Below are 15,318 nucleotides of genomic sequence, written 5' to 3'. Positions count from 1 at the left end.
TTCACTCCATAAAATTATTTCTTTTAGACACAACAATGAATTTACTTTACTTTACTTTTAAGACTAAAATAAAGAAAAGATTATGACTAGACAAATAAATAAGAATCCTTGTTCAAAATGCAAAACAATAACTTTAAATTCAACATGCATTTAAGGAACATCAAACTTAAAGACAATAACAATACTTCAAAATTTGCACCTATTAAAGAATGTTAGACACACATGCAACAAAATTACTTATAATTAAGGAACTTTAGACTCAACATGTATCACAACATTAGTTTATTGAAACCTTATACCTTATTTTATATTTATTAATTAAGATTATCCAAAATAACAATATTTTCCTATAAAATTTAACTCCTCCAAAAAAACTCCAATAGACTGTCTCACACAGAAACTCAATTTTGTTTATAGAAAACTCTCATAAACTATCATATATTTATGTGTTTGTCAAACATAAATACTTATACATAAACATGCAAACCAGAGGCAGACCTCTTTGGGAGCAGGGAGGGGCCCGGCCCCCCAAAATTTTGATTATATATATATATATATATATATATATATTAATTTTTTAAATTGTAGGCAATATATATTAAAAATTAATAAAAATTAAATTTTTTATTTCTTTTATTTAAACATAATATTTAATGTAAATACATAATAAAACATAAAATTAAATATAATAACAAATAAAAATATTCAAGTTTAATTTTTCTTTTGATTTCTATTTTTATTTAAAAATTGGCATTAGGACTAGGTTAATTACATCAACAAAGCAAATTATCTATATTAAGAGTCTCAATTTTAATGAAAAGATCATTGATCTGTTTCAAGGAATCTAACGAAATTTATCATAAAAGATTTTGAATTACATCAGTTTTTCAAAAATCAAGATCAAATTGAGATTAAAAAAAAAATTGGAGGACTAACTTAAAATTCTTAAAAGAAAGCGTGAATCAAAAAAGTAATTAAACAAAATATTTATTAACATAATTTTTATTTTCCTTTTCATTGTCTTCTTAGTTTTTCACAGATTGTTATAATCTCTCACTCTCATATGTCTACTTTTTGTTTTTAAAGTAAAAAAAAGTTCATAAACTCATTATATTTTTCATTTATCCTCTTCCTTTCCCGTCTCTTGTCTTACTTGATAATGAAAATATTATTTTTTTTATCTCATGAGCTTTTTGTATATTTCTTTTTATGAATATAGAAAAAATAATAATGTATTATGTATTAATAATAATGAATATATTTTTCTTTTAATAATTACGTGTCTTAATTTTTTATTAGATTATGATCAATTATTTTTTTAGTATTACTTACAAAAAAGGTACATTAATAAAGAATGGAAGAATAAATTAATCGTTTGAGAGTGATGAAAAGGAAATTATTGACAAACAAGATAGATTCTATCTCTTCACCTATTTTGAAACATTATACTAATAATAAAAAATGTTCAGTTAGAGAAGTCATTTTTTGAAATATTATACTAATGATCGAATCTAATGATCTCAAAATTATATTACTTTGATCCCTCCAACATTTTTGGTCTGCAAACAATCCAACCATTCCACATAAAATAAGCAAAAACTTTGTCTAAACAAAATTATATTTAGTGAATCACTTTTCCTCTCTACCGACATCCTTTAGACAAACTAGTACATAAATTTATAAACAAATATTAAAGAGATAGTATAAAAAATTTGGTTTAAGAAAAATAATGATTCTTATGAAATTAAGTTCAAAATAGTTATATATCATATTTATAAACTTTTAACTTCACTAATAAAATATTCATTATTCATCTCATTTAAACATTTAGATCAAATTACTAACAATATATAGATAATTTTAATTCAATAATTAAATAATTTTTATTAACTTAACTATATAAACCATATTTGAAATATATTAAATGTTTAATTGTTTGTAAATTTTAAATTGATTCAAAATTAAATCTTAAGTAATCAGCTTATTTAATCAGTTAAAGTGATAAAAAAACATATATAAGATTATCAAAAAGAATAACTTTTCTCATGATAATAGCAATTTGAGTGGTAAATGCCCAAAGCAAAAACATTCAAATTTCATTCATATATAGCTTTTAAGACGATATTTATTAGCTTTCAAATTAGATACAGAAGTAGTAGAAAAGAAAAAAAAAATGAAGAGATGGCTAAACTAATAGCACAAAATTGCACATGTGGTGTGGTAGACAAGAGCCACAAATAGATGATGGAATACCATTCAAGACCTTATTTATTGATGAAAATTTGATCTTAACGAGAATTTTTTTTGTAAAAGAAATTCGTGAGGCAATGTAAGATTGTGAGGACAGTAAAAACTCAGAACTATATGGATATAATTTTAATTTTATTAAAAATCACTAAGAAATTTTAAAAGATAAATTATAAAAACAGTTAACAACTTTCATACTAAAAAAATATGGCCTAGAGGATGTAATGCAACTTTTATTACTCTCATACAAAAAATAGATAACCCACAAGATTAAAGGAATATAGGCCAATTATAAAAGCAGTTAACAACTTTCATACTCAAGAAACATAGTTTAGAGGATATAATGCAACTTTTATTACTATCATACCGAAAATAGATAACCCATAAGATTAAAGGAATACAGGCCAATCTTCCTTGTAAGATGCTTATAATAAATAATCTCAAAACTACCAGCAAATAGGTTGAAGATGGTTCTTCATAGTGTAATAGTCGAAACACAATCAACATTTTTGGTATACCAGAATCTTCTAGATAGTGTTTTAGTTGTAAATGAGGTAGTGGATGAGATAAGAGTATAGAAGAAAAGTTGTTTGGTTTTAAAGGTAGATTATAAGAAAGCTTATGAAATATTTTCATTTAGGTGAAATTTTTAAACTATATGATGGAAAGACTGAAATATTGTGAGAGAGGAATTAAATGGATCAAAGAATGTATAAAATCAACAATTATCTCAATTCTAGTTAATGAAAGTCTCACTGAAGAGTTTAGGTCTTCAAAAGGGATTAGACAAAGATATTCACTTGCACATTTTCTTTTTCTTAAAAAATTTACATCTTTTAAATGCAGTCAAAATAGGAAAAAGAAATGCAAATGATACCCTTTTCTTTCGTGAAGATAAAATGCAAAATGTCTTGGTTGCAAATGAACTTTTACAAGAGCAAATTGGGAGGTGTTGGTGTTAGTGACAATCAACCTCGGCATTTTTGCTACTTTTTTGAATTGTTCATTTCTTACACATTTGAGGATACCAATTGGTTGAAATTGTAGAAATCTATTTTTGAATCCAGTTTTATACAAAATTACGAAAACAAAAACTCATTACAAGTATCAAAAAATAACTTGTGTATCTAGGTTTAACTTTAGTGTGAGTTAGAAGACTATCACCTTGTATTTTGTTTAAATTGTGTAGATATGCAAAAATGATAGAAGATGAAATTGGTCTTAGAAATCATAATGACAATCACAAAAGGATTACATGAGCAATACTAAGAAAAACCAATTCTAAAATCTTTTACAAATGCATCACCAATGGTAGATGATAGTGATAAAAGGTGTATCAAGCATAAAATTTGATTGTAAAAGTTATGGTCTTGAGTTAGGATTTATTGATTTATGCTTTTGTAAAAGGGTGGAAGTATCCAAGTACTTCTTTATTTATTCAATCTTTGTTGCCAATAAAAAATAAAAAAAGTAAACCAACCAACCAACCAACCAACCAGACATGTGCCTATAAATACATTACAGGTTAATTTCACCAAGAAATGAATATCACGATGAGGAGGGTGTAACAGATCTGCTGTTCCGTCCAAGTCCAAGACCTAAGCCCAAGGGAGCACTGAAGTTCCTGGTTTTGCCATGGTTATTATGGCTACAATGTGAAGAATGAACATGACCATTATGTGTTTTGGAATTTGTACTGTTGGAATTCACATTAATGACATACTGTCCATTTCCATGACCACGGGTATGCGACTCTCCATTTGTCAAGTTTGAGCTTCTTGCAATGTTCATCATTCCTGTACCTTCCTCTGACTGACCTGTTTCTTCAATGCACTCCACATCTTCATTGTAACCATTGATCAAAAAATCAGAACAGTTTTTCTTGATCCCATGATCATAGGGGTTTCTAAATCTACCGCCTGGACCTCTGAGGTAACTATAACGCATTGCATTTGCCCTCTCATTTGTGGTAATATTGCGAGATATCTAAGTCACAAATGAAAACATTGAATAAAAAGACGTGCATAGGATCAGGAGAGAATTGTGCACACAAAAAAAAAGACATACCTGATTAGCCTGCACAACAGTCAAAGCAAACACACCGTGGAAGATGAAAAACTCGGCTATTAGAAATGATATTGCACCAGGGTGATTCTTACCAACATAATGAATCCAAGCCCCAAATGAATGAGGTGCAAGTGGATCACTTAACACTCCTGCCCACACAGATTTAGTTTTCATCAGCAGTTTAGAGAGCAGTAGAATGGACAACATAACACAGTAACTCAATGTCAGGGCAGACACATACTTGTAAGACAAACTCCACCAGTAACCAACATAGCTGAAACTTCAAGAATAAGAAAAGCAAAGAAATCCCACTTGTTCTTCTGAAGAAATAAATTGTAGCAAAATCAGTAAATCAAAATTAATGATCATTAGAAGAACAAAAAAAAAAATCTCAGTGGGTAGGGTTAGTAATCATCATACTCTAGCAACAAAGTTAGACAATATTAATACTCTAACGTATCCAACACTTGTTATTTAGAGAATATAAATGGCATACATTGATTTTTTATGACAAACTCACATAAAGTAGATACATTTCATTTGTAGCTATATCGCAAGATTTAAGCTAAACAATCACTAGAAGATTAACTGCTTGCAGTATAAAAATCTCCACATGTAATGTTGTAAATCACCAAATAAGGAGTCCCCTTTGGTATCAAAAGGTGCCTTTACTAATAAATGCCGTGCCACATGCTCGAGGTTCACCAGGGCTCTGTTTGCATTTCAGTATTTATTGTACATATGGATTAGAAAAGGAGATTGTTTGCGTTTGAATTCACTTATTTGAAATGGTGGGGATTGTCAGGCAGGGTGGGTGGTGATTTTTGTCCCCCCTCCCCCCCTGCCATGAGCGGAAAGTTGAGCCTATTGAGCCATCTTGCCCTCCATATATTACTGGGACAGTGTACTGATGGGACAAAAACAATTTAAACTTTATTTTAAATTGATAAAAGTTAATATTGATGAAAATTTTAAAATGTGAGGGCAGTAATAACGTGGAATATAATCTATCTTGGCTTTATGCATAATCGGTTATGTTGTCGATTATACATAAAGCCATAATAGATTATGGTCCAAGTAATTCATTACCATGCATGAGATTTTTTACATTGGTATCTCTTGTGTATGTTGTTACATCTCTTATATTAAATTACTAGTTAAATGCTGAAGACATGTGGATACCCATCATCAATAAAATACCACCAAGGGCATATAAGTAATTCAGTACATAACACATTTTTTTAGTCACATCTATTACAAACTTTGTACTCAAATCTATTCACTTTCACTTAATCCAAACCATCTAATTTTCTCCTCTCTTTCCCCTCCTTTCTCACTCTTTCCACCCCCATTTGAATCCAAATAAAGCATAGGTGTTATGCTCCATCCATAAGGTAGATGACAGAATATAACAAATTGTCCCAGATGTATCATTTTTCCGTTAAAGTAAATGATACATTGAAATTTTTAAAATGTTCAATTATCAGCCAAATGCATAGCATGTAAAACAAATACATCCAGAAGTACCTTGCCGATGCAATTAGACACCCAGGGACAATGATGATCAAATTGTTCCACACAACGGTCACAGGTAGAACAGTGTTTTGCTCGAAGAGGCCTGACAATCTAAAGAAAAGCCAACATGAAATTGTTAGAAACCGTTCAAAGCAAAGAAGCATGGGCATTTGTAGTCTGTGTTTGCAAGACATTTATAGGCTTCAGAGTAAGACAATCAAAAGAAAGCAAAGAGAACCTTGCATGTTGCACAAAGCTGGGACCAGTTTCCAGCAAGTAAAGCAGGATTGTTTATCTCAATCTTCAAAAGAGGCTCCTGCAACAATCATTCAATCTTTTTAAGAGAATGCCACATGCTATACAGTATAAAATCTGAGGGAGAGGTTGACAAAATTGAAGTAGATATCAGGTGAAAAAAGAAAGAAAAAAAAAACTCACATCATCTTTTGAATCCTGAGTGTCACGCATGTTCATTCTAATATAACCAGGATCCTTACTGCAAGAGAGAGGGGATGCGAGATTAAGAAAACAAAAAAATAAATAAATAAAATAAAACAACTTAAAGAGAGCTTAAATATAGAATGCAGCGGGCATCTAGAATCAATTTGAAACTGCTGGATATTCACAGGAACAGCAAATGAAAATGAAATATGATATAGAGCATGTCTACTTCTGGGTTGTACTTTTATCATGTATTGATCACCATACATTAGAAACCAACACCACCCTAGATTGAATGTCATTGATTTGTTATCTTGAGAGGTCAAACAAAAAGGTTTAGAAAATAGTTGTCCAGAAGCTCCACAGGACACTAACCATATATATTTATCAAACATTTTAACAATGAAATATTGAAGATAGCACATCGACTAGATGTATGACTAAATTGCAATATACAAGGGGAGACAAAACCTCACCTTACAAACCAATTTTATATGCTTAAGTTATGCCTAAATACTTTCTAAGATGGTATTAGAATCTATCCTAATAAGGCTTGTTCGGCCTACCTTTTGACTTGCTATCTAACCATTATTGAACCACCCACAATATCTAGTGTCAAGGCCGAGATGTTCAATCCTCAACATGAGTGTGTTGGAGATCCCACACCGACTAAAATATAGTCAAACCATAGTGTATAAGTGAGTGCAAACCTCACATTAGAAGTCAATATTGTAAACTTGAGTTGGGCCTAAATCCACTAACTAAGATGGTATTAGAACATAACCTTGAAAGGGTTTATTGGACTAATTTTGCCACTCACTATCTCACCACTACCAGATCACTTACAAAGATCTAGTCCCATGCTTGAGATGTCCAATTCTTAAGTGAGGGTGCATATTAAAGATCCCACACAGATTAGATTAGAGATATAGTCAAATTACAATATATAAGCAAGGATAGAGCTCACTTTCCAAGATGGTGTAGAAAGTCTAATACCACCCACAATATCTAATCTCATGCTTAAGATGTTCAGTCATCGGTGTGAAGTGTGTGTTGTTGAGAATACTACATCGACTAAATGGTCAAATTATAATATACAAGTGAGAACAAACTCCATTGTGCTAGTTGATTTTATAAAATTGAGTAAAACTAAAATTACATTCAAAGAGAAGCTACTCAGGATATACACCCAGAAGTTGGCAACACTGAATGGAATTATTGTAAACATACAGGTTACAGTAATACTTGTCAGAACCCATGACCGTATTACCTAGCTATCCTAGGGTAGCAAGGAAAGAGATTCTTAGACTAGACCTGATTGTACCATAAAATAACACACATAATAGTCTTTATTAATTTGGATTCCGGTAATAGAACCCAAGCATTTTCTATGAATCCAGGGTCTGCAACATGGTTCAAACAATGCCAAAATGTTTTTATGTAAATCAAGTCTACATTGTATAGACCAACTATTGACATATAATTCTTGATCTCATTCTGCTCTAGCATCAGGACTACCCTACATCCAATCCATGCTTTATTTTCCTTAAGGGAGCTACGAGTCTACTCCACATATATCAAAACTGTTAGAGTAATTACATCTATGTATTATCATTAACCCTAAGTATAGGGTGTAGAGTGTTGGAAACATCTATCAGATGTACCTATAGCCGCACCTAGTTTTGCACCTAGGTATCTAGTGTAGTCCCTTAATCTTCTATGTATTCTTATATCAGTTTTTCATTATAAACAGAACATAGTGAGAGGAGTCCTTCAAGCCCTTCAAGATATATTTCTTCATTTTTAATCTTAAGTAAAACCACCCAAGGCAAGATTGTATTCATTCCCAAACATATATTATCAAGTATGTCACTCACTCAATGCAACATTATGATCCCTACCCTATCTTATAATTGAACTTGTACCTTAATATCACAGATAATACCTGAAACACTCCTCTTTTCATACATCCCACCCAAGACCAATGGTTTTCACATAAATTTCCCCTACTTTTCCTCTAAACAATTTGTATAGGAAAGAGGATTAGAACCATCAAAGCAATTGAACAATACATTGCAAAAATTTATATATTGCTATAGAATAAGAGTTGCCCGATCAAACCACCAATAATCCTCATCCAAATACATTAAATAGCAGCAGTAAGAAAATCCTAGAAGTCTCTGAAGAAAGATCTTTTTCTTGTATTTAATCACATAGAGGGTATTCTCATGAAGTTGTAAAATTTAAGACCACATCACTTACAAGCTACACTTGTAAAACATAACCAAACCAACAGTTGCAAGCAAAACTCCAAACCATGCAAGAAGACCAGCTGCAGCTGTAAGCTTTGGCAATTTTGTCGCTATAGGAAAAAGTAAGATACAAATGATAGTGAGACAACCATCAAAATAAAGGAATAATTATGCATGCAAGTGCTCACATGCAGACATAATTGATTCCATATGTGGAAGCCAAGATAGATACCCAAGATGACCGAATGAATATAAGTAACCAAGAGCACAAAAATTATGCACCAAAGGATGGGCGCAAGTCCTAATTTAGAAATTCTTCCAAGACGGCTGTTCCCATCACAGCGTTTGTCAAGCAGCCTTCGGGCATTCCCCTACACGATATCCATAATTGGTTAATATATGAACATACATAGTCCACTCAAGCGCCCATCCTATAAATTCAATAAACACGGATGCTTTCAGGAAAATAAGCCACAGCCAGTCCAATTCTCAAATTACAACAGATGGAAATATTGTAAAGTGATGGAAAGCAAAGTAGTGATCAAATCAAACTATGTTGATTATAAAACACATACAAGGAAAAAAGCAACTTGTCTGTGATTCTTATTAGAAGCAAGTTGTGCTGGTGTAAGGCCTGTATAATCAGCCAACATTAGATCTTCCTTCTTGCCAGCCTGCACTAACACAGTACAGGCCTCCAAGTTCCCCCTAATAGCAGCCCAATGAAGAGGAGTGCAACCTTAAAATATAAAAAAATAAATAAAAAGAAAAAATAATTATGCTTTGAAATAAAAAGATGAATTCATCATTTAATGGATGATTAGTTTGAGGAGAATAAAAGGAGTTCAGGATAGAGCATTGAAACATACCCTCTTTATCTTGACGTCCCCTATGTGCATCAAGAAATAACAAAAGACGTATACAATCGGCAAACCCTTTGTAAGCAGCCCTAAAATTCAAGTGAGAAAGGAAGCATAAAGTATAGCACTAAAATACCGAAGAACTATATAAAAATTTCACTGAAGCAGAACCATTCATAATTTATTTAGAAGGGAAAATACGAATATGTAACCCAGTAACTAGCACATATAGTAAACTAATTCAGTAACACTGTACAATAAACTTCAGAGGAAAACATGGGGCAACTTTCTATCTGGAGAAACAAAAGAATTGAGTCAAATTGGATGAAGATATGACCAATGTATTATTGAGAGAATTCCAAGTATAAATATAAAGAACATGGCCACATATGTAATAGAAATGAAGTATGTCACATGTCTCTTGGCCTTTTAATTTCAAAATAATCTTTCATGTTGGGTAATATTACATGGAAAATGTGCCGAGAGAAATTTCACGATGTTCATCACAAGCGTTGACATATTAGACAATTAATTAAGACCCTGTAGGCTAAAAAGAGTTTTCAACTTTGGCTAATAGGGATGACCACCCTACATAAGTCAATACTACCAAATACACTTTTAGGTTTACGATCTGCTTTGAAATAACCAACCAACAACCCTTGCAGTTTGCTTGAAGAAAAGAAGGTATCATAAATCAGTAAAAATAGTGTCAAAGGACACATACTCAGCAAATAATTTGTCAGAGCATCAGTTAACGGGTTGGCCAACTGACAACATAGCAATTAGGAAAAATGGAAAAGCGAAAACATCCATTTCAACAGAAAGAAAGGTTGAACGGCAGATCTTTTATTACCAATGCAAGGGGCTTTTTCCATGATTATCAGGGACATCAGGGTCAGCGTTCCATTTTGAAACAACGTGGTAAAGGAAAGCCGTCTGACCAAATTGTGCAGCAACATGGATTGTCTGAGTCCAAGTACATTATAATTAGTAAACAACATTTACAGCTGCACACATGTGGTTCAAGTAAAACAAGAACCCTAAACTACCAATTTCCTAGATGTAACCAGATGCAGACAACCAGGTATAAGAGCTAAAAAATAACGTTAACTGCTTTACCCCACCAGCAATCACTGTAATAAAGATTAAAACATTCAGATCAATCTAACCTGATAACCATTCATATCGGCAGCACTCACTCGAGCACCCTCCTGAAGTAAAAGCTCTGCAGCCTGGATAGCACCCCGAACTGCACTCCAATGTAGGGCCGTCTGGCCAGTATGATCCTTTGCATTTACATCGCCCCCATGCTGCCAAAGATAAACCAACCACTCAATTTCGTACGCCAAATCAACATAAAGAAAAAAGGTCTAATTCCACACGTTCTAACAAGCCAAATCTCAATGCATACATTCAATTCCACCACAAACAAGCCAAGCCATTTCGTAACATAAACATGACGAACAAAAGCCAATCCGAGCTACAGTAAGCTACTTTAACCAATTCAAACCAAGAGCATGACACTCACCATCATTATCATCAAACTATCTTCTTTCCTACATCTACACCCTCCTTAAACAACAACAACAACAACAACAAGTAACTAACTCCTACATTTTATTTCTTTTGTTGCAGTAAAAAACACTAATTCAGTAAATGTCAAAACAAGGGATACATCATAAAGGAGGCAAGAGCAAACAACGGGCAAAACCAAGGGGCAAGCTCGAGAAGCAAAGGTAAGCAAACGCAATTCAACAAACCGATCAAAGAACCTCAATGATGTACTGAGCAACGGCAGTCCAATTGTTGAGTGCAGCCCACTGAAGCGCGTAGTAACCCAACCCATCGGGCTCGGTGACGGGGCAACCCTCTTCCTCCACCAATCTCTTCAGCTTCTCCAAATCCCCGTACGACGCCGCCGTGTAGACGTCGTTCCGGAGGCTCTCATCCGGCACGGCATCGCCGCCTCCCGACGCCAGCGATTGCTCATCGCGCGACTGCACCTCCTCGACGACCTCGATCTCGGATGACATAGATCGAGCTTTTCGAAACCTGATTGAGGGGCTCCCGCGTTGACTTCGAGGGAGGGGTTGGCGATTGAACCAAAATTTAAATACAAAAAGAAAAATCGGGGAATGGAGAATAGAGGATTGGTTGGTTGGTTAATTTCTAGGGTTTTTCTGCGCAGGCGATAAAGAACGATGGAGAGAGAAAGAGAGGGTTTGGGTCATGGCCGTCCCTGTTGACCCTCTCAGGACGATACAAAGGAATCAAAGAGACAATAGCAATTCCGATTTGATGAGAGAGAGGAGTCTATTCATAGATATCATTCTATTCTAGCAGGCCACGCCACTTGGTGTCTTTCTGTTTGTCACTCCATTCTCTTCTTAACTCTTTATTCACCCTTCCTTTTTCCTCTGCCCGAACCAAAATACTATACCAATTACGAATTAATTCATCACACCATATTTTTAGTATCTTTATATCTATAAATACTTTTAACAACAAAACTTATCTGAGTTTCATTACAATCTAAAATTAGTTTCTCTACACTACATTTTTTAAATATGGTACATTTTATCCTATACAACAAAATCTACCTAGTTATTAAATACACACCAAAAACAAAGGAAAGCAAAATACATTTTATTTATTATTATGGATGTCATAGATCAACTGCCACAAAATTCTTTCTTTTATTAATATTAATTTGCTCAATTAATGTTTTTTATAAGATTCTTTTACCACTGCCCTTACTTTTTTATATATTTATTAAGATTCATTTCAGTTTTTTCTTCTTGTATAATAATAATAACCCTGTCCAGAATATTCATTAACATTGAGATGACATAAGCAATTAGTTGCTGTCAAAAACCCTAACTGGACCAACCAAGGGTTTATCCTAACCGGACCGAACTCCTTCTTCCCCCACTTCGATTCTCTTCGCTCTCTTTCAGATTCCTCTTCTCTTCTCTCTTTGCGTTTTCATTCCTTTTTATTTCTGAATATTTAGCTTACAACTATGGAGGAGTTATCTTCTCTCATCACGGTGGAGAAGACCATGCGCACCGCCTCTGCTGTGGAGGCCATGGCGGTGGACACAATTCTTGTCACCGCCAAATCTCTCCTTTGCCTTCTCATTCTGGTATTCCCTTCATACTCTTTCCTTTTAATTTTAACTCTTATAATATTGTAATGTCCGATCCCTGTTGTAGAATTATCGTGGCGTCAACAATTGGTATTTCCAGACTTTCAATAATTCAAATTTTGTTTTCGGTTCATCAAAAGTTTTTTCTATTGGCATGAATTTTAACGTCTAGTTCACTTTTTACTTATCTTGAGAGGAATTTAGGGATTTTTTTTTTCTGAAATCTTACCGTTATCTGTTGTGGTCAAAGTCAACGGAAGCTGATAATGAATTGGGGGGAGCGTGTAAACTACTCATAATTGTTGTTTTTTGATGCTGCTAGACTGCTGGGTGTGTTCGGTTACCGAGGTTGGTCTCTATTTGTGTTACGAACCAAAAAATTTCAGTCAGGTGCAAAAGAATGATCGTTGTTTGTTGTTTCGTGTAAGCCAATGCTGTTTTTTGTTAATAGAGAGTGTTAAAATATCATCTTTGTTATTTATTTGTTCAGGTCAAACTAAAAGCAATCGAATTATTGTAATTTGATTAAGATTGTATTCTACGTTGAACCTGATGTTTCCCAGAATCATATTTTCTTCAAGAAATTAACCAATGGTTCTAATAAAACATTGACAATGCTTAACAGTAGGACAGTTTGTTAATGTGGGGTTTCATGTGAGTTGTGCCTGCGTTAGTTATATTTTCTTGTTTTGAAATTTCGTCTCCTTAAATGGTGCTAAATTTATATTCTGCATTCTGTTCGTGAAAATAGACATGGATATTTGATTTTCTTTGTTTTGTACGACCATGATTGGTGTTCAGTCTCAGTTCGCATCATGACTGCTTGCTACGGAAGCTACTGATGAAGCTTCTTATTGTAATAATAAGTCCATACAATAATAATTAATTAGGCCACGGGTTATGATTTGTGTATGTCCTGAGCTTGGTTTGTGTTCTACTATCTTTTGTATAATTTTGATGGGACACATTAGTGTAGTTCACGTTTTCATATAGTAGTGGGTACAAATGATTATGTCTGTTTGTTTCCCAGATGGCCGGATCTCTGCTGACTGACATCATCCCAGAATTGACCCCAATAGATGGAAGGTGAGAATAAGTTTATGCAACACTTTGGAAAATATAACAATGCTTTATGTCTGGAAACAATTGGAGTTCTGATGTATGCCGATTCTTCTCAGTTTTCCTTTTGCTGATCTCTACAAGGGAAGACATACTTACCTTGTGAACAACAAGGATGCTAGTGAGTCAGATGAAGACGAGGAGGAAGAAGATGAAGAAGAGGAGGAAGAAGATCAAGATGATGAGGAAGGAGAAGAAGACTTCTCAGGTGAGGAAGAGGCTGAGCCTGAGGATGATCCTGAGGCCAATGGTGCTGGTGGAAAAGATGGTGAAGATGGTGAAGATGGCGAAGATGGTGATGATGGTGATGAAGAAGATGAAGATGAAGATGAAGATGAAGATGAGGATGAGGAAGAGGATGAAGAGGAAGAAGAGATTCCACAGCCACCAGCTAAGAAGAGGAAGTAAATCTTAGTTCTCCGAACCAAAGTTTCTTTCAACTTTCAAGTGGAGTCTTCTCCACATATAAAAGTTCAATTTCTGTATTGTCTGTTATTTGAGTTAATTTTTGCCATGCCTACTTTTTTTTTAGTGTTATCATAGTTATTATTGAAACCCAATTGTATAAAAAGCAAAACCAGATGAGTAGTCAGTAGGGCATGTTGTGGTTTTATTTAACTTTAATATAATACAAATTTCTGTATTGTCTGTTATTTGAGTTAATTTTTGCCCACTTTTTTTAGTGTTATCATAGTTATTATTATTGAAACCCAATTGTATAAGTAGCAAAACCAGATGAGTACCGAGTCAGTAGGGCATGTTGTGGTTTTACTTAACTTTAATATAATAGAAATGTCAGTAATGCACATTTACAGTGGTTGTATTGTACTATCCAACTTCCTCGTGAGTCCCAAATGTCCCACCTCTAAACTGATTGTAGCTTTTTAAGAGCGTTAATTAATGTTAAATTACATTTGCTTAAAATTTTGTTAATTTAAATACTTTTTGTCAAAAAAGCTACAGAAGAAATAAATTGAACGAAACTGAATAAAATTAATTACAAGAAAGAAAATCAATGGTATAGGATTCAAGTGATTAAATTAAATATTTTACAATTTTATTATTGATGTGTTTTTAAATTTTTGTGGTAGTAATTTTTGAATGTTTTGAAGTACTGTGATAATTTGAAAATGAAAAACCACTTTCTTTTCAATTTTTAATGTCATTTTTAATACTATTATGAATTAATATTTTTAATGTCATTATTAGTACTATTTTGAATAAATAAATTGAATGCTATTTCTTTGGTTTAATGATAGATTTAGCATAATGTTTCATACAGTTTCAGTTATTTGATGTCTTAGTATAAAGTTTTTGTCTAGCTTAAAATATAGACTAAGCGAAATCGAATAATTATTTTTTTAAAATTTTATGGCAATAAATTATTATGTAAAAAATTAGATTTAATACGTTTTTGGTTGTATATTTATTGGTTCCTTCCCATATAATATTTATAAAAAATAATTGACTGGTGCAACTGATTGCGAGATACGTATAAACAAATGATTTACATAAATAGGTTTTACTCCTCTTTTTTATTTCTTCCCAATTTATTTTAGGACATTTTAACATGGACACTAAAGATTTACATAAACCAATGCTCTCTTATGTTCTCATCTTCTCTAATCTCAAATTCAATCAAAATAGACATCATAGTCACTCTCACAGT

General features: G+C 33.0%; 2 protein-coding genes across 2 annotated transcripts; one reads left to right on the top strand and one right to left on the bottom strand.

The window, feature by feature from the left end:
• Positions 1-3,609: 3,609 nt before the first annotated feature.
• On the bottom strand, positions 3,610-11,807 carry LOC114177499 (protein S-acyltransferase 24). Its single transcript, XM_028062874.1, has 13 exons — positions 11,155-11,807; positions 10,552-10,692; positions 10,236-10,348; positions 9,392-9,471; positions 9,098-9,261; positions 8,755-8,893; positions 8,533-8,632; positions 6,268-6,325; positions 6,068-6,145; positions 5,842-5,940; positions 4,556-4,634; positions 4,315-4,463; positions 3,610-4,233 (listed from the first exon to the last, which is right to left on the bottom strand). Exons 1-13 carry the CDS (start codon positions 11,413-11,415, stop codon positions 3,796-3,798), a joined length of 1,899 nt encoding a protein of 632 aa, XP_027918675.1. The 5' UTR covers positions 11,416-11,807; the 3' UTR covers positions 3,610-3,795.
• A 408-nt stretch (positions 11,808-12,215) lies between these two features.
• LOC114177475 (glutamic acid-rich protein-like) lies at positions 12,216-14,312 on the top strand. The gene is made up of 3 exons (XM_028062843.1): positions 12,216-12,527; positions 13,561-13,616; positions 13,709-14,312. The coding sequence occupies exons 1-3, from the start codon at positions 12,405-12,407 to the stop codon at positions 14,055-14,057; spliced, it is 528 nt and encodes a 175-aa protein (XP_027918644.1). The 5' UTR covers positions 12,216-12,404; the 3' UTR covers positions 14,058-14,312.
• Positions 14,313-15,318: the final 1,006 nt, after the last annotated feature.

Source organism: Vigna unguiculata, chromosome 3, assembly GCF_004118075.2.
Source record: "Vigna unguiculata cultivar IT97K-499-35 chromosome 3, ASM411807v1, whole genome shotgun sequence".
NCBI classification, from domain to species: Eukaryota; Viridiplantae; Streptophyta; class Magnoliopsida; order Fabales; family Fabaceae; genus Vigna; species Vigna unguiculata.
This window is presented reverse-complemented; position numbering and strand designations above follow the sequence as displayed.